Source organism: Caretta caretta, chromosome 11, assembly GCF_965140235.1.
Source record: "Caretta caretta isolate rCarCar2 chromosome 11, rCarCar1.hap1, whole genome shotgun sequence".
In the NCBI taxonomy this organism is placed as follows: Eukaryota; Metazoa; Chordata; order Testudines; family Cheloniidae; genus Caretta; species Caretta caretta.
This window is the reverse complement of record NC_134216.1, coordinates 79,165,057-79,189,666: the sequence shown is the minus strand read 5'-3', so window position 1 is coordinate 79,189,666 and position 24,610 is coordinate 79,165,057. Positions and strand designations below refer to the sequence as shown.

The 24,610-nt window shown below is 49.6% G+C and overlaps 1 protein-coding gene across 1 annotated transcript in view; it reads left to right on the top strand.

The window, feature by feature from the left end:
• LOC125644696 (uncharacterized) overlaps positions 1-21,853 on the top strand; it is a 36,629-nt gene extending 14,776 nt beyond the window's left edge. The window contains exons 3-6 of the mRNA XM_075117608.1: positions 8,727-9,062; positions 9,148-9,353; positions 19,852-20,058; positions 20,377-21,853. Coding sequence (XP_074973709.1) covers positions 8,727-9,062; positions 9,148-9,353; positions 19,852-20,058; positions 20,377-21,413 — 1,786 coding nt within the window. The 3' untranslated portion in view covers positions 21,414-21,853. The remainder of the gene's footprint in view (positions 1-8,726; positions 9,063-9,147; positions 9,354-19,851; positions 20,059-20,376) is intronic.
• The last annotated feature ends 2,757 nt before the right edge of the window (positions 21,854-24,610 follow it).

The following is a 24,610-nucleotide window of genomic DNA, read 5'->3' as shown; positions in this document are numbered from 1 at the left end:
ATCTGTCTTTGTCCTGAGCTCCCTCTGTTTTCCTTTCTCTGCCTCACTTCTTGCAGGAGTTGAAGGGCCCAGGCTTGGGCCTCAGCAGGGCTGAGAGGTTCGCGTTCTCACTTCTTGGGATTACACAGACTATTATATACATCTGGGGGTGGGAAACAATTCCCAGAAGTCCCTGTCAGTCACAGCGGTGCTAAATCCCAGGCTAGAAACCTCGGGCATTTCAGGGCATTAGATTCTTCAGTTTTGTGGATTTCCCCACCCGAGGCGTCTGATCCTAAAAGGTCAGGTTCCAATAAGCCACCCCCAGAGCTGCTCCGGGTCCCACAGCTCCTCCAGGCATATTGTTCAGGTACATGAGCAAGGAAAACCCATTCGGATTCAGCTTCTCTCTCCAGCACCGTCCTGCCCAGGAGCTGAGGTCAGTATCAACTCATTTTTACAGACAGAAAGCTGCAGGACAGTTGCTGGGAGCCTTGCCTCCCAGTCCCCATTCCTCCATCTCCCTCTGTTTCACCATCTGTTTTCTCTCTCCGTGCCAGTCTCTTCCATCTCCATTTTCCTCCTTTCTCTTAACACCTCACCTGTCCCTGTCCTTGGGGTACTCTCCCTGTACCGCCATGACCCCTCTCCCAATTTGTTCAGCTCATAGGTTGTATCCCACCCACCAGGCCCCCTCTTTTCTGGAACCCCCCCGCCTTGGCAGTCCCCTCCTAGAATGGGAAGAGGTGCTGCTGAAGCTCAGTGTGAATGTGCAGGGGTGCTGACGGCCTTCTCCCCACAGTCTGACTAACCTCCCTAATGCTTGCCCTGCCATGCTGTCAGGAGAGGCAGAGTGGGGCCAGGGTAGAAGTGGGGCTCGGCTGCTTGCTTAGTACCCCTAGAAGCGGAAAGCAGGAGTTTCAGGATGGCCTTGGTCACCACTGTCTGAATGGCATTTGAGCAGGGAGGAGTGATGGGTGGGGCCAGCATGTGGCTGTCCCACCAAGTGAGTGACTTGACAAGTCTCTCCTCCCAGCAGGTTTAACAGACAGCTTCAGCCCCACAGTGTATTTACATCCCCTCCCCTCTGCAGGACACACCCAGTCCCCAGAAATCCCCTACCTGAGCGTCTCCCCTGTGGCCATTTCCCATCTTCATCAGAGGAGGGCAATGGGGAGTGAAACGTGGACGCTATTCTGCAGCCTATCAGGGCAAGATGAGTACCTGGACATTCACGCCTGCCCCTTTCCGTCCCTCGTATTCCTGTGTCTTCCCTTCCCCTGGGAGAGCAGGTTATTGTCTCCGCTGTGGCTGTGCTGCAGCCTGGAAATTACACCCAGGAGCTGTCCAGTCCCTGACCCTTCTGTTCCTTATCATCCACTTCCTGCCTCCCCTCCCCTTCTCCCAGTGCAGAGCTACAGACACCATCAGCTACTCCATCCCCTTCCTGTGTCCCCCATACCAGCTCGGGCTGCAACACTCACCGTCTTCTGGCCTGATCTAGCCCCTAGAGAAGCCCCAGGGGCTCTGCAGACATTCACCGGAGCCACAGACCGCAGGTAATTGAGAGAGGGAAAGGAAGTGACTGCACAAGCCCCCTCCTTACCAAGTCCCAGAGCTGCTGCTGTTACTGACACAGGCTCTTTCTCCCCATAGCACTTGCAGGAGCTGATCTAGCTCAGGGAAAGAGACTGCTCCCAGGAATGGGACAGTGACCAAGTGTCCCAGCCAGAGAGCCTTAAAGAAGGCTCTGATGAAGTGAGCTGTAGCTCACGAAAGCTCATGCTCAAATAAATTGGTTAGTCTCTAAGGTGCCACAAGTACTCCTTTTTTTTTAAAGAAGAAGAAGAAGGAAGGCGCAATGAAAGCTGTTTAGGTAACTAAATATCCATCTATCTGAGTTTTACACTGCTCCCCATCACTGTAGGTCAGAGCATCTGCTGCATATAGTGGCTCTCAGCCTTTCCAGACGACTGTACCCCTTTCAGGAGTCTGCTTTGTCTTTTGTACCCCCACGTTTCACCTCATTTTAAAACTTCTTGCTTACAAAATCAGACATAACAATACAAAAGTGTCACAGCACACTGTTACTGACCAATGGCTTCCTTTCTCATGTAATTATAAAATAAATCCATCGGAATATAAATATTTTACTTACATTTCAGTGTATAGTATACAGAACAGTATAAACAAGTCATTGTCTGACCTTTTCGTTTGTACTAACTGCGTTAGTGCTTTTTCTGTAGCCTGTTGTAAAACTAGGCAAATATCTAGCTGAGTTGAGGTACCCCTAAGAAACCTCTGCATACCCCCATGGGCACACATGTTGAGACTGTGCCAAATTATTATGAATTGCTGTGACTGATATATATGAATGTGGCAAGCATAAGTTCGGTGTGGCTAGAGGATTCTGGGAGCAGGACTCTCTTAGCATTTGATAAATGGAGTGGAATACTACTGGAAGTGCTGAAACTGCACTGGAGTGGTTAACAACGGCTCAATGGGCATGTGTGTTTTAACCCCGAATTTGGGAATATTTCAGCAGCGAACCCACTCAGAAAGTAAAGAACACGTGAGATCATGCGATCAGTGAGCCTGGTGACATGGCTGACATGGGTCAGTGTGAGGTTATCCAAAAAGGGTCATTCTAAGAGCTTAAGTGAATGATTTATGAGAGAGTAAACTATGGCTGAGCTTTGGTCTGTGTGTCTGCTTTGCAATCCCTTCCAAAATTATGAAGTAAACCAATAATAAAACACCTATGAGGCACAATTCTGGAACAAGTGGCTCCTTTGAGAACAAAAAGGTATATAAGTGCTAAGCAAAGTAAATGAGTCAGATTAAGTCCCCAATTAATATCCAAAGAGGTTCGAGACTGTGAGACAGAAGTCATCGGGGTAACCAAAACCCCGCCTTGAGGGACCTTTTCAAGACCGTAGAACCAAAAGTCATCAGGGTAACCAAGACCCTGCTTCGAGGGACAGACCAAGTGCCTGAGAGGGGAAAGAAGAGAAGAAAAGAATCTCCATCTAGAGCTGGTAGTTATACCTGCTTTGTTGGCCAATCAGGATACTGTGTAAGGCCAATATAGTTACTGAGGGTTTATGCTTGGGGAACTGAGGCTTATGGAAAAGAATGTATACCATGTAACCTTAACTGCTTGTGTGATTCTCTCTCAAATAAATGACTGTGCATTAAGCATATTGGTTTCCGAATTCACACTGGTATCGGTAAACACCTGCTCAGCTGTGGGTTGTTAAAAGATCCATTTCAACACCACGTACCCCTGGGTACGAACCACAGCCCTAGTGGACTTCATGGAGTTTCTGCCACTTTTCCCTGTGGTGTAGGGATCTGAAAGCTCTTAAAGGGAGAGGGTTATATTTTGCTTACATGGCGGCTTTTGTTAAAGTTCCCAGACTCGTCTAGGTCCATTTACTGCATCATCGCTGGGGAGATTTACTTTCCTTTAAATAAGGTGAGAAAGAGAGAGGAAAAACCAGTTGCTTTCCACTGCCTAGTAACTAAGGGAATATACTGTCCTAGGGAACATGTCAGAGGGATACGCCAAAATGAGCTTCTGATTCTGCTCTTTCTAGCTTCTGATTCTGCTCTTTCAGAGATTCTGGTACTGGGAGGGTTTCAAAATGCCTCAGTGGGTTTAGTCCTGCTGGAAGGAGCCAATTAGGTCTGAGCTGTAATAAAGTTTGGAGAAGCAGGTTGCAGTGCCCCGGCACTAATTAATATTAAACACAGGCTATAATTAAACCTCACAATGTGGTTGACGCTTGTTCCATATACTGGACTGGACAGCTGACACTAACAGTGCCTTCCTTTGTGTCAGTGTACAGCTTGTGCAAGTCTAGCGGGGGAGGCCTGTGGCTGCATTACAGAGCTGTTACGAGAACAATTTCATTTCTGACTGCAAAGCAACCAAGTCTGCAGAAGTGTGCAAACAATTGCTCATAAGACCACCTTGTAGCTTCCCTTTGCAAAAAAGTGAAAGACAGTGACTAAAGAATGCTTCCGACAGTGATATCACACAAGCCAAGAGGAGAGCAGTTAAGAGGGGAAAGGCTTTTTAGTCAAACTGTTTAAACACTTCCTTTTTTGTTTTTAACACACAATTTAACTCTAGTGATGAATAAACATTTCGGATAAAGGAATCTTTGTTAAAGATTAAACACCCCATCAATTAAGGAGCTCATGAGAGCCAGGGTCTGAAACATCCAGCAGGTTTCCCAGCAAAACTAGGGAACGGCCAGACCTTGGGAATGTAGAAAACCAATAAACCCCTCTCTATACATCAAAACAGACCAAAAGAGGGGACAAGCCTGGGGGTGGAAGGGGGAGATGTATTGCTGGTGGTAGAGTGGGTTTTTTGCAGGTCACTTTTAAAGTAGGATGGGTCATATGGGATTTCAAATCTGGCCCTGAAATATACAGTGGCCTCTGAGGCTATGCAGAAGTGGTGAAGGGGCATTATAGATGTATCTAAACAACCAGTGCAGGCCCATTGTTGGCCAGTGATAGATCCAACCTTGCTGTAAATCTTTAGCCGATTCCCAGCTCACACCTCTCTTGCTGGACTCACTGGAGACAGGCTTTCAGAGAAGTGCCAACTCTTCATGCTCCATGGCCCTAATTCCATCTGGCAGAGGAAGGCCTTGCTCTAGCAACATACCAAAGCCCGTACTTAACTTTATGCATGCAAGTTCTACTTAGTCACCCACACACTTAAGTGCTTTGCTGGACTGTGGCCTAAATCAGGATTGGGACTTGTAGAACCAGCAATAATGGCAGGAGAAGGCACATTATTTGCATCGAGAAGGGCAGCTACTAACAGCCGCATGCGCCAAAACATCTGCTGTCCGTGGCTACCAGGGCTGGTGAAATAAAACATCGGTGTCTTTCCAAGAGCTCGTCCTGCACCGCAGAAGGCCCATTTTTACTTGTGCTTTTGCAAAATAAAGACTACATTTGGCTGACATTACTCTTTATGGAGAGCAAGAAACAGCTTAGTTTACAGAACCCAGCTGAGCACATCTCATTTTGGAACTAACCAAGAACACTGCAGTGAGTGGATCTTGCCACAGCAGGCAATAAAATCAAAGCTGAAGGAATCGTGCAAGCAACTGGAGAGAGAGAGACTGATGTGCCATTAGATAAAAGGAAAGGATTAAACACTAGAAAGAATTCACAGACAAAAACTAAGCTGGAGTTAACTGCGATGTACTAACACAGTGGTATGAATTCTCAGCCTTATCAAAATAGCACTCACTAGAGAGGCAGAAAATTCAGACTTCAGATTGCAGTTAAAAGAAACAAACATTAGGAAGGTTGGGAACTCACAGCTAAGGCACCCAAAGGATGCCAACTTCCCAACATCCCTGTCTTTGCTCCCTTCAAACCTATTTTTTCTCAGATGAGTAATTTTTGGTTCAGGGCTGTCATAAACCTTCCTCTCTCCCCCATCTCTGGGAGTGGATGTTGTGACTTTGGAGAAGTCCCTGGACTTCACCAGTTTTATCATGCAATGGTAAAAATATGACCCACAGAGCTTTGGTTCCAGAACGGCTTCTCATAGTAGGTTCTCCTGAGACTTTGTCCTCAGATGAACCTCAGTGAGTGTTATGATTTTATGGCCCAAGTTACGTGTGCCCCTCCTCCCTTGTTGCCATGTGAGGCCCTGAATGGCTATTAAAATCCAAGGGACTTTTCACAGGAGCACAACACTTTGTTCTTCTCTAGCATCTCCCATGCAGGGATCTCAATGCACTCTGTAGCTATTCGTGACAATGTCTAAACGGAGCTAAGGTTGTAGCTAGGGTCCTTTAGCAAAAGAATTTCACTGGGGTTTGGAGTAGAAAGCAAATTCGGGAGAGGAGCCATTAATCCTAATATCAAGACCATCCAGTTACATGAGTCAAGAGATTTATTAAAGGTTATTGGAGGTTTATCAAATGGGGTACAAACCCTCATTCTTTACGGCAAATGCCAACCACTCACTGGGTTTCAGAAGAAAGTTCCCATGCAGGCAGATTATCACATCATTGTCCACTACGGAGATTCTTGCACCTTCTGCTGGAGCATCTGCACCAGCCACCGTCAAAACCAAGATGCTGGGATAGATGGGGTACAGGTCTGAGCCAGTCTGGCAGGCCCTACGTTCCTATAGGGGTCCGCAAACAGCAAGGTTCTCAGTGGGATCCAGCAGCAGTTGACACTCCACATGTGCTATATCAGACTTTGAACCTGTCACCTGTTCAGGCATGAATATTGCTGGTACTGCACTTCAGAGCAGGGGCGTTTCCAATCCTTGTTTTTCTCCTGAGCTGCTGTATGTTTTATCCAGGAGCAATGGAAGGAAATATTTTTGAGATGGCCTCTCTTTCACTGAAAGCAGCAGCTGTTAGAAAGTTGCTTAGAGGCAAGGATGGTTATAAAGAGCCCTGGCAGAGAAGGATGAGTGAGCAAAGAGCAGGTGAAGTGGTCCATGGAGCAAAATCACAGCAGTTTGTCAGGTGGCTGCAGAACTAAAAGATCTGATCGCCCTGGTATTGCGTGATGTGTGTGTTATAAACATGGAGAGAGATTAGACAAAATTACCCATGCTGCTCACAGTCATCAGGTTGGTCAAAGCCGGAGACATGCCTGTCCTTATACTTGCCAACTATCTCAAATTGCTTGGGTTTGTAAACCCAGCCCTGGGTTGGCGCAGTCCTGATCAAAGTCCCAAGGAGCAGGCTGGGCTCTTTAAAACAAAAACTGTTTACCACCTAACACCTCCGTGGTCTCTGTGCTGAGCAGTGCAGGAGAGGCCTGAGGCAGATGCTGCTCTCCTCCTGCCTTTCTCAGCTGCACTGCCCCTGCTGAAGGGCAGAATATAGATAGGCAATGAGAAATATGAAGAGGCTGGAAAAACTCTTATAAAGAGAGATTGAAACGATTGGGTTTGTTACCTTAGAAATTAGAGGTGGAACTCTCTGCCACAGGAAGTCATCAAGGCAAAGTACTTAGCAAGATTCAGAAAGAGAGTGGACATTTATACAGATAACAGGACTATCCAGAGTTGTAATGAAAGTTAACAAACATTTGCGAAGGGAGAAGCCTTTTGTTTCAGGGCTTAAAACAATCTCTAAGTATTAGAGACCAGGGTGAGACCTATGTGGGAGTTAGGTCACCCCACATCTGTGACTGTAGGGTCTTACACCTTCCTCTGAAGCATCCAGCACTAGCCACGGTCAGAGGCAGGACACTGGACAAAATGGACCTTGGGTCTGAACCAGTATGACATTTCCGATAATTGTGTAAGGGAAGGAACTACATACTTCTTGCAAAGCCTTGTGGGAAATCTGTCATGGGCATGAGACAACTGCTGGTTATAATATAGAGATAGATGAGGTTTGTGAGAATTCTAGAGATGGCTTTGGACTTGGTCTAACTTCCTCCTCACCTGTACTGGCACTTCTCAGGATCTTACTGTCCTCTGGATCCTCGAGATCTGGGACACAGAGTTCTTCCCCTTGTTCCATTTGGGAGGTCACATCGGCTTTAGGAATCAGAAATCCCACGCATGTTAATTAAAAGAGATGAGATCAGATATTGTAATACAGATGTTCTATGAGCATACAGCCAGCTGCTGTCTTTACTGGGGGTTGTTTTATCAGAAACGATGGGAAAGAGTTCATGGAAACTCTGAGAAAGTCTGACAGCTGGTGGGAGATGTGGTCCCGAGAAAGATTCCGGGCCCTCCACACACACTGGGGCCTGGATCCCAGTCACAGTGCAAACATTCAGTCACTTGCTCATTGCTAAACCTGCAGAGATACCTGAATAGCTCAGAGCATGAAGCCAGAAATGAGGGGATTCTATCTGTGTATGAATGAACATGGACAAAGTAAATTTCCCTATTAGCAGCTCCGGGGATGGGGAGATCAGAGAACCCCATGGAGATCCTGAACCTCTCTGTGATTGGGTGTGGAGGTGACTATCCCTCTCGGGTGGGTTCTGGGGATGATAGGCCTTAATGCACCAGAAATCCTATAGAGCAGGAAAAACCCTGGCCTAACGCCAGACTGGGCACTTCATGGACCTCACAGCTTTTAATGAATGAAGGAAAACAAGCCCTCATCCTGTGAGCTCAGCATCTCCTCATTCTCCTGTGACAGGGCCCTCGGTTGGATACACAGCCTCCTTTTCGAAGGTCACTGGCACCTAACCCAAGAATCTGCTGCTCAGTTCCCCTGCTGCAGTGACCATCACAACCACCCCAGACTGTCACATTTGTGCTGTGTGCGCGTTACGCCCTTTGGTGATGGTGAGTTCCGTAGCCCCGCTTCAGACCCAGCTTCCAGGATGCTCCTAGTTCTAGACCACCCCCCACCCCTCCCTCAGCCCCGCTGCTCTCCCCTAGACATTGGTGCAAATTACCGTCAGCACCAGAAGCAGTGTTGACTCTGGAAACTGGGACCATAGCAAACGCTCTCTGTGCTGACAGAACCAGTCCCCGGGAGCTCCTTGCTCGCCCATCCCTTTGCTGCTCCCCCTGCCAGGCTCCACAGGGCCCACGTTTTAGATTTGGCAGGCCTGGACGATTCAGAGAGACTCTTCTGGGGATCTTCAGGTGTCATCCATCTTCCTGGGGCCGAAACAATTCCCCAAAGCTCCCTCGTGTCCCGGAGACCGAATGTCTGGGTCCCACTGGGGAATGCCTGCCCCCTCCCATCTCGCCTTGTCCTCAAAAGTCAGGCCAACTCTTCCCAGCGCCTGCTGCGTCCCATCGCCCCTTCCACCTCCCCGGTGTATTTACAGCTCCTCCAGGACAAATCCACCACCCGCTCCCCCCGGGTCTCCTATCCGAACTGGCTCCACGACGGGGCGCCCCAGGGCCAAACCTGGCCGCCTCTCTGGCAAAAAGGGCAAGCGAGGCGCTTTCAGCAGGGCCTGAGGCCACTTCGCACCCTGACCCCGGGTCGCTGGGGGACTCTCCCTGGCCTCACGGCCCTGCAGCCCCAGCCCAAGTCAGCTGACGCCCTCCACCGAGGGGAGGCTCTGAACCGGGCTGGGAAAGAGCCGCCAGGGTGGGACAGGGTCCCGGGGCCCAGCACGGCGGGAGGCGGAGGCAGGCCCTGGCGTTGCCTCTCTCGGCCCCTCTCCCCGCGACAGACGCTGCCGGGGCCCTGGGCCTCTGCCCCCTTCGGCCTCTGCCCGCCTCGCCCTGACTGTCGCCGCCGCCGCGCCCCGGGGGCCGCCCCGGCCCTGCCCCCGGGAGCCCCGCCCGGGACCAGGCCGCCCCTTCCTGTCTCCCTCGCCACAACCCCCGCCCGGGAGCGGGATCCGCGGGCCCCGACGGCCGGGGGCAGCGGGCCGAGGTAGGGGACGTGTCCAGCGGCGGCTGGGACGGGGGTCGCCCGGGGCGAAGGGGCCTGGCTGGGGGCGGGAACCCACTGCAGCTGGAAGCCTACCCCGCGGGGGACGGGACGGGGGTGAAACGCGGGGAGGGGCCGCCCCGGCAGCGGGGCCCCAGGCTCCAGCCAGCCCCGTCCCACAGGAAACACGGGCTTTCTGAACCAAACCCTTAAACTCTTCCAAAGTGTCCCTCCCGCCGGCACTGACCGCAGTGTTGACACCACCAAGCGTTCAAAAATTACGAGGACCCCCCCCCCCCAAAAAAAATCATGAGAGTGGCTTAAAAATCATGAGCTTTAAAAATAATGCCGGGTCCTGTTCTTCGCCTTCTGGCCTTGGCGCGTTCCGAGGTCATAATTTTATGCTTTTTCTGCAACCAGGAGAGCGAGAGGCTTCAGGGGGGGAAAGCTGTGATTCTGAGGTAATAATCTGATTCCGGCAGAGCACTTGGGACTGTAAAAATCACCAGCTATTGTAAAAAGAACAGGAGGACTTGTGGCACCTGAGAGACTAACCAATTTATTTGAACATAAGCTTTCATGAGCTACAGCTCACTTCATCGGATGCATTCAGTAGAAAATACAGTGGGGAGATTTTATACACAGAGAGACCATGAAACAATGGGTGTTACCATACACACTGTAAGGAGAGTGATCAGGTAAGGTGAGCTATTACCAGTGAGAGAGCGGGGGGAAAATGGGGGGGACGACCTTTTGTAGTGATAATCAAGCTAGGCCATTTCCAGCCGTTGACAAGAACGTGTGAGGAACGGGGGGGGGGGGAAAGGGGATAAACATGGGGAAATAGTTTTACTTTGTGTAATGACCCATCCACTCCCAGTCTTTATTCAAGCCTAAGTTAATTGTATCCAGTTTGCAAATTAATTCAAATTCAGCAGTCTCTCTTTGGAGTCTGTTTTTGAAGTTTTTTTGTTGAAGAATTGCCACTTTTAGGTCTGTAATCGAGTGACCAGAGAGATTGAAGTGTTTTGAATGTTATAATTCTTGATGTTTGATTTGCGTCCATTTATTCTTTTACGTAGAGACTGTCCGGTTTGGCCAATGTACATGGCAGAGGGGCATTGCTGGCACATGATGGCATATATCACATTGGTAGATGTGCAGGTGAACGAGCCTCTGATCGTGTGGCTGTTGTGATTAGGCCCTATGATGGTGTCCCCTGAATAGATATGTGGACACAATTGGCAACAGGCTTTGTTGCAAGGATAGGTTCCTGGGTTAGTCTATCCAGCTATACTCTTAGGACAGATTCTTCTGCTGGGCTATCTCGGGGCCTCTCCTTCTGCTCCTCTACCCCCACGAACATGATACAGTTCTGTGGTGACCTAGAATCGTATTTTCGACGTCTCCGACTCAAGGAATATTTCCAACACACCTCTGAACAGCAGACTAACCCACAGAGTCCTTCCTACCAACACTACAAAAAGAAGGATTCTGGGTGGACTCCTCCTGAAGGTCGAAACAACAGACTGGACTCCTACATAGAGTGCTTCCACCAATGTGCAAGGGCTGAAATTGTGGAAAAGCAGCATCACTTGCCCCATAACTTTAGCCGTGCAGAACACAATGCCATCCAAAGACTCAGAAACAACTCTGACATCATAATCAAAAAGGCTGACAAAGGAGGTGCTGTCGTCATCATGAATAGGTCGGAATATGAACAAGAGGCTGCTCGGCAGCTCTCCAACACCACTTTCTACAAGTCATTACCCTCTGATCCCACTGAGGGTTACCAAAAGAAACTACAGCATTTGCTCAAGAAACTCCCTGAAAAAGCACAAGAACAAATCCGCACAGACACACCCCTGGAACCCCGACCAGGGGTATTCTATCTGCTACCCAAGATCTATAAACCTGGAAATCCTGGACACCCCATCGTCTCAGCCATTGGCACCCTGACAGCAGGACTGCCGGCTGTGTGGACTCTCTCCTCAGGCCCTACGCTACCAGCCCTCCCAGCCATCTTCAAGACACTGCTGACTTCCTGAGGAAACTACAATCCATTGGTGATCTTCCTGAAAACACCATCCTGGCCACTATGGATGGAGAAGCTCTTTACACCAACATTCCACACAAAGATGGACTACAAGCCGTCAAGAACACTATCCCCGATAATTTCATGGCAAACTTGGTGGCTGAACTTTGTGACTTTGTCCTCATCCATAACTATTTCACATTTGGGGACAATGTATACCTTCAAATCAGCGGCACTGCTATGGGTACCTGCATGGCCCCACAGTATGCCAACATTTTTATGGCTGACTTAGAACAACACTTCCTCAGCTCTCATCCCCAATGCCCCTACTCTACTTGCGCTACATTGATGACATCTTTATCATCTGAACCCATGGAAAAGAAGCCCTTGAGGAATTCCACCATGATTTCAACAATTTCCATCCCACTATCAACCTCAGCCTGGTCCGGTCCACACAAGAGATCCACTTCCTGGACACTACAGTGCTAATAAACAATGGTCACATAAACACCACCCTATACCAGAAACCTACTGACCCCTATACTTACCTACATGCCTCCAGCTTTCATCCAGACCACACCACATGATCCATTGTCTAGAGCCAAGCTCTACGATACAACCGCATTTGCTCCAACCCCTCAGACAGAGACAAACATCTACAAGATCTCTATCAAGCATTCTTACAACTACAATACCCACCTGCTGAAGTGAAGAAACAGATTGACAGAGCCAGAAGAGTACCCAGAAGTTACCTACTACCGGACAGGCCCAACAAAGAAAAAAACAGAACACCACTAGCCATCACCTTCAGCCCCCAACTAAAACCTCTCCAACACATCATCAAGGATCTACAACCTATCCTGAAGGACGACCCATCACTCTCACAGATCTTGGGAGACAGGCCAGTCCTTGCTTACAGACAGCCCCCCAACCTGAAGCAAATACTCACCAGCAACCACACAACAAAAACACTAACCCAGGAACCTATCCTTGCAACAAAGCCCGTTGCCAACTGTGTCCACATATCTCTATTCAGGGGACACCATCATAGGGCCTAATCACATCAGCCACACGATCAGAGGCTCGTTCACCTGCACATCTACCAATGTGATATGTGCCAGCAATGCCCCTCTGCCATGTACATTGGCCAAACTGGACAGTCTCTACTCAAAAGAATAAATGGACACAAATCAGACGTCAAGAATTATAACATTCAAAAACCAGTCGGAGAACACTTCAATCTCTCTGGTCACTCAATTACAGACCTAAAAGTGGCAATTCTTCAACAAACAAACTTCAAAAACAGACTCCCAATGAGAGACTGCTGAATTGGAATTAATTTGCAAACTGGACATCATTAAATTAGGCTTGAATAAAGACTGGGAGTGGATGTGTCTATAAGCAGTGTCAGGATGAGCTCCACCCTGACATCTGGTGGTGAGGTGTGGCAAGTTGTGGAAAAGAACTTCAGGGGCCGATCTCATTTGCATAGGCACACCCACCACGCCTAGAATGAGACCATAGCTGCCCAAATGGTCACTTTGGCTGCTGTGGGATCCCCAGTGTCTCTGTTATTGGGGCAGGAAGAATAAATTATTACCCTGATTATGGGAACTGTGCTTGGAACTGTACGTGGCCTTTTGTTATGATGGAGGGATTCACCATCAACTAAGTAGCACTCGCTAGGCAAGGGTCATGGGTTCCAAAACTCTGTGAAGGGAGAGAGGCTGGGAATAAGTATTAATATTTGGTGGCATGGGCCCCTTGGTGAGGGCCTTACATGCTAATTGCACTTCCTCCTCTCTCCACTGTGGAATATCAGAGCTAATTTTGATTTCATTAGAAGTCTAGTTATAGGCTGCTGAGCTCATTTTGGGCTAACAGTGCATCAGCACTGAGGCTCCCCTACTACAAGCTGAATTCACCTAAGAGCTGAAATCACTGAGTGTTGTGTTAAGTAGTGGGGGAGCCTGAAGATATATTGTGGAGCAGTTTGTGGGACGGCTGGAGTGCCTTGTGGACAGGCTGGTGAAGCAGTTCGACGCGGAGCAAGTTCGTGGATGGCAGGAGCTGCTTGTGGGCCGCGGAGCGGAGCTGAGCGAAGGAGTTCGTGGGGCGGCTGGCGGAGTGGAGCGCAGCTGAGCGAAGGAGTTCGTGGGGCGGCTGGCGGAGCGGAGCGCAGCTGAGTGAAGGAGTTCGTGGGGCGGCTGGCGGAGCGGAGCGCAGCTATGGAGCTATGGGGCGGTCAGCTTCAGATCATGTAAGGTGCCTCTTACCCCCGTCCCATCTCCACCCAGGTTGGGAGGTAAAGCTCCGCAGATAAACTTTCGAACTCTGGGGCTGCCCTGACTAGGGACAGAGACTTTTGGGTCATTGGACTTTTGGGACTTTGGATGATTTGGGGTTGCTGGACTCAAGAACCAAAGGGAAAAGGGCATGCCCCAATTTGCTTGGGGTGGGTTTTTTTTGCTCATGGGTTGTATTATGAATCCTGTTGGTGGTGTTTCCCCAACATAATGCCACATTGTTTCTCTCTGTTATTAAAAGGCTTTTGCTACACTCAGACTCTGTGCTTGCGAGAGGGGAAGTATTGCCTCTTGGAGGCGCCCAGCGGGGGTGGTATATATTTGTCCCAGGTCACTGGGTGGGGGCTCGAGCCGGTTTGCATTGTGTTATTGGAATGGATCCCCTAGATATTGAACCCGGCCCTTGTTGCTGCCAACTCTGACGGGCAGAAGGGTTACATGTCATTACACAAAGTAAAACTATTTCCCCATGTTTTATTTTCCCCCCCTACTGTTCCTCAGACATTCTTATCAACTGCTGGAAATGGCCCACCTGGATTATCACTACAGGTTTTTTTTCTCTCCTGCTGGTAATAGCTCACCTTACCTGATCACTCTCGTTACAGTGTGTATGGTAACACCCATTGTTTCATGGTCTCTGTGTGTATAAAATCTCCCCACTGTATTTTCCACTGAATGCATCTGATGAAGTGAGCTGTAGCTCATGAAAGCTTATGCTCAAATAAATTGGTTAGTCTCTAAGGTGCCACAAGTCCTCCTTTTCTTTTTGTGGATACAGACTATCACGGCTGCTACTCGGAAACCATCTATTGTGAGACACGTGATTAAATCAGAAGCGTTGGCAATACTGGAATGTTCCCTGGTCTTTGTGGGCCAGTGGGTGTTTCGCAGCCTGGCCAGGGCTGAGCTGGTGAGTTCAGTGCTGAGCAGCCACTGAGTGGGGGATGCTGGATGTCTCAGGGGCCAGTGACTCCAAGGTGGTGGCCGTGTGGGCAGCAGACATTTTTGACCCCTCATTAGAGGACTCACTACAGGGACGTCATGCAGGGGAATAATGAAAGTGTGCAGAGACAAAGAATTCAGCTAAATTCCATGTCCCTGCCTCTCTGCAGTGTAAGCATGTAGGTTACAGTAACGTTTGTAACGATGACAAGCCCTAAAGGATCAGGAAAACTCACTGAGCAGAAGCAGCCCCTGGCTCTTCAAAGAGACCCCCGGTAAGGCTATGTCAACACTGCGCACTGCTGGGAGAGCTCTCCCAGCCACAAAATAAAACCACCCCGAACGAGGGCAGTAGCTTCGTTGACAGGAGCGCGGCTCCCACCAACGACGCACTGTCCACACAGGCGCTTTTCATCGTTAAAACGTTTGTCGTTCGGGGGGTGTTTTTTCACACCCCTGAGCAACAGAAGTTTTAACGACGAAAGGGCCAGTGTAGACAAAGCCTAAGATAGCAGAGCCAAAAACGTCAATACTGTCTACACTTCGAGCGGCCCGGCTGCACCGATACAGCTGTGCTGCTGTAAGATCGCTTGTGTAGCCACATTGTGCTGAGGGGAGAGCGCGCTCCCGTCGACATAGCGAGCAGTGGTAGCTATGACGGCAGGAGAGCCTCTCTTGCCGACATAGTGCTGTGCTCACAAGTGCTTATGCCGGCAAAACTTATGTGGCTCGGGGGGTGGCTTTTTTCACACTCCCAACGATGAAAGTTTTGCTGACGTAAAAGTGCTATAGTGTAGACAGGGCTTTAGTTAGAAGGGCCCAGAGGCGGGTGTGGGAGTTAGTGGATGTGTTCAGTAGCTGTTTTTGAAGCTGTACGGACAGATTCCACTGAGGGCAGACAGTCTTAGAGGTTTCCCACATTCACCATCTGCAGATGGCGGAGATTTGATCGCAGTAAGAGCACACCTAACGCTGACAGACCCTGGTTATCAGTGGGCAGGATCGAACTGGGGACCTCTGGAGCTTAGTGCATGAGCCTCTACCGCATGAGCTAAAAGCCAGCTGGCTGTTAGCTAAGACTGTAGAGCAGACTCATTAATTGCTCTCTATGGGGTCTCAGTGCCACTGGATGGGACAGGACACCACACTCAGAAGGTGTTGGGTTACACCCACTCTAGCTTTACCACTTCCAGCATGGCTAAAAAGTGCAACAGTGTGGGCTGCACATCCATAACGTTCCTGTCTTTTCCAGGGTTCAGGCAGAAGGCTTATTGCTGTAGTTTCAGCGGCTGTTTCTGCTTGCTCTGTGTTGACAGGGAACATTCCCAGACAAGGTGGCTTGAGAGAGGCTCAAGGGACTGCAAACAAAGGGTTGCTATTTCAGCACACTAGAGGGAGTGCAGGAAGTCGTTAACCAGCTCAGGAGCTGTTTGGAAGCTGGGTGGAAGTTTTCGTTAAGGGCAGACATTCCCCGGCATGTGTCTTTAGTTAGAAGCTCAAAGCTCCTTACCAATCTCTAGTGAGTTCTATCAGGGATTGAAAACTGGCAACCATTTGAGCACCGGTAGGTCCAGCCCAGCCCAGCGAGGAGAAGATGGAGCTACCAGGGGTAATGTAGACTGAATCTGTGGGTTGGCTCTCAATAGAATTTCCTGTAATTTTACAGATTGTTCTGAGGCATTTATATGTTAACATCTTTAATTCCAAGAACGAAAATAAGTAATTTCTCTTCCTTGAGTAGATGCAGCCGTGTCTTCCACTTAACTGTGTGCGCACCCAGAGCGCTGGAGCCAGAGAATTTTACCAAGCAGTATCTGTAGAGGGGCGGCCCATCCCCCAGCTACATGAGGGGCCTGACCCCCCACAGTTCCTTCTTAGTGCCCATGGCTGGAGTCAGAGGTCTGTGTGGTTTTCATCCTTGTAATCCTCTATTCAGTGACTTTTTTCAACTTACGTGTAGTTCATTAGTACTCCTAGTATAGTGTGTGTGTGTTGGAGTTTAAGTGCTCCTGGGTGACGCTCTCCCCAGAGGTGAAACATTGTTTGGGGCAGGGGAAGGGCGGTCTCCACACCGATGCTGGCTGAGGCCCACGGCAAGGAGCAGTGTTTGGTTTGCAGCTCGTTCCCCAAATGGACTCATTGAACAGGCCACGCGGCCTGCTTCAGCACGAGGCCTTGTTGGCTCGGAAGTGGCCTTTGGGGTCGGAAAGAGCTGCTGCTTTATGTCCTGGGGCTGGCACCTCCCCAAAGAGTCCTTCCCCATTGAGTATGCCATGGAAAAGGTCCCATGAGACCAACTGAGGCCATGGGGACTCGTCTCCCTCCTCCAGAAGGAGCGTGGATTGGCACAGCGTTTGTGCCAGTGTGCAGGATGGAGCAGGATTTGTCAACAGCTCCCCAGCACTGCGCAGGGAGGTCAGAGATCCCTTACCATTGACTCCGGTTCTGGCCCCAGGGTGTCCATTGACCCCGGTGCCGACGAGGGCAATGCTGGCCCTGGCTGTTTCTGTATCAGGCAGCAGTGGACCCCCTCTGCCTTTCTGTCATAGAATTATAGAATATCAGGGTTGGAAGGGACCCCTGAAGGTCATCTAGTCCAACCCCCTGCTCGAAGCAGGACCAATTCCCAGTTAAATCATCCCAGCCAGGGCTTTGTCAAGCCTGACCTTAAAAACCTCTAAGGAAGGAGATTCTACCACCTCCCTAGGTAACGCATTCCAGTGTTTCACCACCCTCTTAGTGAAAAAGTTTTTCCTAATATCCAATCTAAACCTCCCCCACTGCAACTTGAGACCATTACTCCTCGTTCTGTCATCTGCTACCATTGAGAACAGTCTAGAGCCATCCTCTTTGGAACCCCCTTTCAGGTAGTTGAAAGCAGCTATCAAATCCCCCCTCATTCTTCTCTTCTGCAGGCTAAACAATCCCAGCTCCCTCAGCCTCTCCTCACAAGTCATGTGTTCTAGACCCCTAATCATTTTTGTTGCCCTTCGCTGGACTCTCTCCAATTTATCCACATCCTTCTTGTAGTGTGGGGCCCAAAACTGGACACAGTACTCCAGATGAGGCCTCACCAATGTCCTGACCTCCCACTTGGTCCAGGACTTTGCCAGACTTGCATCGTTTACAGCCCTGCTGACTGGGCACGCTGCTGAACCTATGAGTCTGTCAGCGCCACACCCCAGTGTTTCCTTTCCACATTCAGTGGAAATGGGGCTGGTACGGGGCTCCCTCCTCAGCACCGGGAACTTCTTCGGTATCCTGTGGCTGGCTCTGCCAATGTTACTGTGCCATCAGTCACCGCCCTCCTCTTCAGCACTGTTAGTTACTTCGGTACCGATGCTAACTTTGGGGTCAACACTGCTCCCGGCACCGCAAACAACGGAGCTGTACTCAGTGCCGGCGGTACCATTTCCATCATCGGCACCAGCCCCCTCTGTTTTCTTGGCTACAAACAAATCGGACGGTCTGGGATTTCTTGGTGTCTGAGTCAGGATCTTACTCCTATTCTCCAGGCAGCCAAATGTTTGATCTAGTTGTCAGTATAATACCTAGGCCGAGCCTGCATGAAAGTAGATGATCTTTGTTTGACAAAAGTCCCAAAAGTCTCCCTTATTTTGCGAGGTTTAAATATAAATATTTTTTGGGTGTAGGCTCTATGCTATATTCTTCATTTTAAGGAAAGTAATGCATCTCTCATTGGTGATGTTAATCCGGCTAGGGTTCATTGTCGCTGCTGTGCTGTACTGGTTTGTCTTTGGAGTGTTATTCAGTAAAAAGAAACAAATGGGCGGAAAAGAAATTTGGAACTGCTAATTGCGTGTGTGTGTGTTTGTGTGTGTGAAACTGTGTTATGTTGAAAACTGGTACTGGAGTCTTAAGAAGCAGAAAAAGAAAGCAAATCCTGTAATCATTTCCACTTTTTAGTATTTAGAGGGTTCCTATAGAAAACCCAGCTGTAGTCTGCAGGGAGGATGTGAGTTCATGGCCTGTCCAGATACATTAAGTCAGAGAGAGTTCTGTAGCACAGAATCGGTAAGTAAATTGCAACCGATACAAGCATAGACTTACCGCCTCTCTCTGTAGGTTGCACAAGCACAGTAGCCCATGTCACCACGTCTACACTGCTACTTTTAGCCGTGCCGGCGTGGGCTAGTTATGTCTCTCCGATCTGCAGTCACACATCTGATTGAAGTGGAGACATACCCAGTATTGCCAACTCTGGTGATTTGATCACAACTCTGGTGACTGGGGGGGGTCCTGTCTCATGAAAACGTGACAAAAGGTGCCAACTCATGACTTTTCCTTTATTCAAAATGCCCATCTCCCCTTACTATCGGTGCAGCTGGAGCCTGCAAGATGGCTGCCATCTTCTAATGTGAGGCTACCCTTCATAAAATTGACTTCCACCTCCCACTGTTTTCCATGGGATTGAAGCCAGGCCCACAGGTTGAAGGGGCTGGACAAGACACAGGAACTGTGAGGAGCAGTAGAGACACCATGACAGGGGGATGGGGAAAATGAGAGGGGAAGAAGGGCAGTTGAGGGAATGTGGGGGCAGGAGGGAGGCTGAGGGGGTGCAGAGAACAGTCCCCTTCCTGCAGCCAGGGGAAGGCAGCATTGCCAACTCAAACTCTCACAAACTGATCAAGAGTCTAGGATCTTGGTCCCTGCAGGAGCTGTCACCCTGATTCAAAAAGTCACTGCAAACCCACAATCTTCTGGGCTGGGCATGTGGGCAGCGTTCTGTGCGAGCTCTGTAGGGCTGAGGGTTCAGATCTGACCTGTATGGCCCTGGAACAGAGAGAGGGGCCTGGGGGAATGGGAGGCAGGGAATGGCGAGTTGGATTGTGCTGCTGGGACCCAGGTAGAGGAGGGAGCAGGGAGACTTGGGTAATACGAATTGGATGACAGTTCCTCTATGATAGGGCTGAGGAGATGGTAAATGGAGTCGCTTGCATGGGTTGTGTCCATTAAAGGTTGCCTTTTCAAGTGGAATTCTGACACCCCCAGTGGCAGAGGAACAGAGGAGAGTTAAAAGTCGAAAGACAGATGGAAAAACAGGGTTTGATATAAATAACCCCTCATGATCTTTGGTTTCTGGAGGCTGGCAATACTGCGTGTGCGGACAGCTGAGCCAGGTGGGGTTCAGGGGAAAAGGCACTGGACATAGCCAGGGGCTCAGCGGCTGGCTAATGCGGACCCCTATGGCTCTGAGCACTGAGAGCAAGTTCAGGAGTTCTACTGTTGTATAATATCTTGGGAGATTTTTGTGAGAGATTCCACAATCATGTAATTTACCCTGATGTGTTTTCTCCCTCCCCCCTGCCCAGCACTGTGTCTAATTACGATGTGATCTCGCAGATGGAACGAGGGGAAGAGCCGTCGGTCCGGGAAAGGGAGAACCGAAGAAACACCTGTACAGGTAGGGCACATGGGAGACTGATGTCAGGAACCTGAGATGAGGGAGTAGAAAGCTAGGGTTTATTGGCAGGTGTCGTATCCTTGTGATCTTCCAGTAATCCTGACTGCCACCTTCTGGTAATTCCCTCTCGTGGCCACTTGTCCTCCACAGAGTTTGGATGGCACGAGGTCGTAGAATCCCCCCCCTCGGAGGAATGGCTGGGGGGATTCTGCTCCAGATTCCTCAATCTCCCAAACAGTTATTTTGGTTTGCACCCTCCCTGCCCTGTTTGAGGCATCCTGGGAGCGACTCACTTCTGGCTCACTCTCTCTATCCCAGCAGGTCAGGGGACGGTGAGTGAGAATAAGAAGGAGAGTCCTCAGCAGGGAGATCCTGAGCAAGTGGAATTTCATGGGACGTTACTGGGAAGATCCAAAGAGAAGGGAAATTTCTGCTCTCTTGAGCAGGGCAAAGCTTCTGAGAGTCCAGGTAGGTCCAAAAGGGAGCAAAGAAACCCTCCGGCAAAGAGACTGGGGAAATCCATCCCACTTGGGGGAGGTGACCTCAATGACCTCACAATCCTGCAGAGACTCCACCCAGGAGAGGGAAAGAAGACGTGTCCAGACTGTGGGAAAAGCTTCTGTGGGCGCTTAGGTCTTACTAGACATCAGAGAATCCACTTGGGCAAGAAGCCCTACAGGTGTCCTTTGTGCGGGAAAGCCTTCAGCCGGAGCTCGCAGCTCGTCACCCACCAGAGAACCCACACGGGAGAGAAGCCCTACCAATGCCCCGAATGCGGGAAAGCCTGCAGCCAGAGCTCGCAGCTCGTCACCCACCAGAGAACCCACACGGGAAGCCAGTGCGGGAAGGGCTTCAGCCAGAGCTCCAACCTGGCCACGCACCAGAGAGTGCACACGGGGGAGCGGCCCTACCGGTGCTCCCAGTGCGGGAAGGGCTTCACGCAAAGCTCGCACTTCACCGCCCACCAGCGGCTGCACATGGGCGAGAGGCCCTACCGCTGTGCCGAGTGCGGGAAGAGCGACACAAACTGCTCCGCCCTCATCAAACACCAGAGGAACCACACGGGGGAGCGGCCCTACAGATGCCCCGAGTGCAGGAAGGGCTTCAGTCAGAGCTCCGCCCTGCTTGCCCACCAGCGGATCCACACGGGAGAGAGGCCCTACAAGTGTCCTGAGTGTGGAAAGGGCTTTTATGCGTGCTCCCCACTTATTGCACACCGGAGAACCCACACTGGCGAGACGCCCTACACGTGTCCGGAGTGTGGGAAAGGGTTCCGCAAGAAAACCAGCCTGAATGTGCATCAGAGAGACCACCCGGCGGAGGAACAATGCCCTGACCAGGGCTGTCCCCAGTGAACGGCATCCATGGCCATTCCCACAACACATGGGGGTATTTGGCTTCTCAGCACCATCTGTCTGCATATCTGTTGGGTCAACTGACTTCGGGAGCCACCCCTAAGATGACTGGTGGTGATCCTCTAGCAAGTCCTAGGCAGAGGAGAAGAAGCCCGCATCATCTCTTATTTAACTGGTGCATCCCCAGCTGCAAAGCTGCCAATTGGAGGATTGAGCCAAAAGAAATCTGATGAGGTTCAATAAGGATAAGTGCAGGGTCCTGCACTTAGGACGGAAGAACCCAATGCACAGCTACAGACTAGGGACCGAATGGCTAGGCAGCAGTTCTGCGGAAAAGGACCTAGGGGTGACAGTGGACGAGAAGCTGGATATGAGTCAGCAGTGTGCCCTTGTTGCCAAGAAGGCCAATGGCATTTTGGGATGTATAAGTAGGGGCATAGCGAGCAGATCGAGGGACGTGATCGTTCCCCTCTATTCGACATTGGTGAGGCCTCATCTGGAGTACTGTGTCCAGTTTTGGGCCCCACACTTCAAGAAGGATGTGGATAAATTGGAGAGAGTCCAGCGAAGGGCAACAAAAATGATTAGGGGGCTGGAACACATGACTTATGAGGAGAGGCTGAGGGAGCTGGGATTGTTTAGCCTGCAGAAGAGAAGAATGAGGGGGGATTTGATAGCTGCTTTCAACTACCTGAAAGGGGGTTCCAAAGAGGATGGCTCTAGACTGTTCTCAATGGTAGCAGATGACAGAACGAGGAGTAATGGTCTCAAGCTGCAGTGGGGGAGGTTTAGATTGGATATTAGGAAAAACTTTTTCACTAAGAGGGTGGTGAAACACTGGAATGCGTTACCTAGGGAGGTGGTAGAATCTCCTTCCTTAGAGGTTTTTAAGGCCAGGCTTGACAAAGCCCTGGCTGGGATGATTTAACTGGGAATTGGTCCTGCTTCGAGCAGGGGGTTGGACTAGATGACCTTCTGGGGTCCCTTCCAACCCTTATATTCTATGATTCTATGATTCTAAGCCCTCTGTCTCTTGTCAACATGGGAGGAGAGAGGAAAATCCCTCCAGGAGCTCCTTTTTCCTCAGGTGGGAGAAAGCTACATGGCTCAGGCCCTAAACTAACTCAGAACACCTATCGCCACCCACCCCCAGACCTGGGCTGGGCTGGGCTCTCAAACTGATCCAGAACTGGAGCTTGATTTTGCCCAAACAACCTTAATCCTGGCCACTTGTGGAAATACATTGTGGTACAATTTTAATTTACATTGTCACATACCATTTTTCCCCGCAGGGCTCCTGCCTCATTCAGTGCCCAGAATGGATGTGTCGGGCAGCCTGAACTATGGGGGTCTCTATGTATGCTGCCAATTATAGAATCTACCCTCTATTCTTTCCCTGCCCCTTGCCTTCTCTCTCCCACTTGGGTGCCCAGGGTCATCTGGGGCCACCTACATCACTTTCCTGAAAGTGCCTTGAATTGCCAATGGAGCCAACCCCCATTTTCTGCCTTTCGCCCTGGCAAGCTCCTGGAAATTCTGTCCTGACTGGTCTGTGCGTCCCACACCATTCATGATGACATGCTAGCCCAGCTGCTGAGGAGAGCCCTGCAGAAAGCAATAGGGGTTAGGGGACAGAAAATGGAGACCTGTGTCTCATCCAAATGCTGTCTGAGCAGAGTCTGCAGTCGGTTCATTCCGTTTTCAAGCTAGTTCTTTTAATTGTCATACCCTCATTCCAGTGCCAGGGAGGAACAAATCTCAGGCAGAAGAATGAAACAAAAGCAGAAAAACTTCTGCCAATAAAACCCACGTAACAGATTGATTGGGAGCAGTTTTAAGCTTAATCAAAAAGAGCCACTCTTAAATTGAAATAAGCGTATCTACACAGGGATGTGCAGAGTTTTAACTGAAAGAGCTTAAGTTCCCACCTTAGGTTAAAGGGGTACAAGCCCTCAGTGCAGCCTTGCCAACCCCAAGCGTGCAAAAATCATGAGTCCAGCCCCCAAAACATGAAATTTGGCTTAAAAATCCAGTGATGTTTTAAAAATAATACATTTGAAGTTTTTTATTTCTTCTGGTTTCTGAGTCTTTAGAGTGCACGTGCTTCACGTTTTCAGACTTTTCCCTGCAACCACGAGGGCTAGAATCTCCCTTAAAAAAAAGGAAAGAAACGAAAGTTGAGCTTCTTATTCAGTCTCTTGATTCTAGCAGCTGGGGCTGGAAAACACCAAATATCATGAGAGCTGCATTACATTTTTAAGAGTTGGTAACACTATAGTTAAATCTTCTTCTTCAGATAGATGCAGCCGTGTATTCCACATAGGTGTGTGTGGACCCAGCAGACTGGAGCCTGAGAAATTTGCCTACCGGTACCTGTAGAGGGTCGTGCTTACACCTCATGGCCATAGCCCCTCCCCTGGCTACATGAAGGTGCAACCCCAACCCTCTCTCAGTTTTTATTTCTTAGTCAACTGTAACATCCCATGTTTAATTCATTCTTTTAAACATTGTCAACACTATCACCTAACTAGCTTTATTTGACCTTCTGTAATTTCTTAGTTGCTTTTGAAATTCTATTTTGGCTAATAAATGGATACATTTACCATACTTCCCCAGTCTGTATTTTAGCTGAGGTACAGATATAGAAAGAACCTGAGGGCTTGTGTGCTGCTGAAGAGCTATTCCAATGGGAGGGGTTCTTCTGACAGCGTAGGCACTCCGCCTCCTCACGTGGCAGTAGCTAGGTCGACAGGAGAATGCTCCCGTCGACCTAGCGCTGTCTACACCAGGGGCTAGGTCGGTTTAACTGCGTCTCTCATGGGTGTGGAATTTTCACACCCCTGAGTGGTGTAGTTATATTGACCTAATTTTGCAGTGTAGTCTAGTAGATAATAGGTTAATTAAATTAATTGTCCAATATGGTTTAGAATGTGTATTTCTTACATCACGCATCTTAATGAGGGATGAAGTTCAAAGTCTAATCGTCAATGCTAATATGAAGTGCAGGCAAACATACTTGTCTTAAACCCAAATTAGTTATATATAAAAAGCAAGATTAGTGCAAAACTAAGGCTGCTTGTTTCAGATGAATGCAGAGAAGAAAGATGGCTCAGGGGTTAGGGTCCTAATCTAGCCCTTGAGAGAGACTGGTTCAAGGTCCTGCTCCACCATACATTTTCTGCCTGAACTTGAGAAAG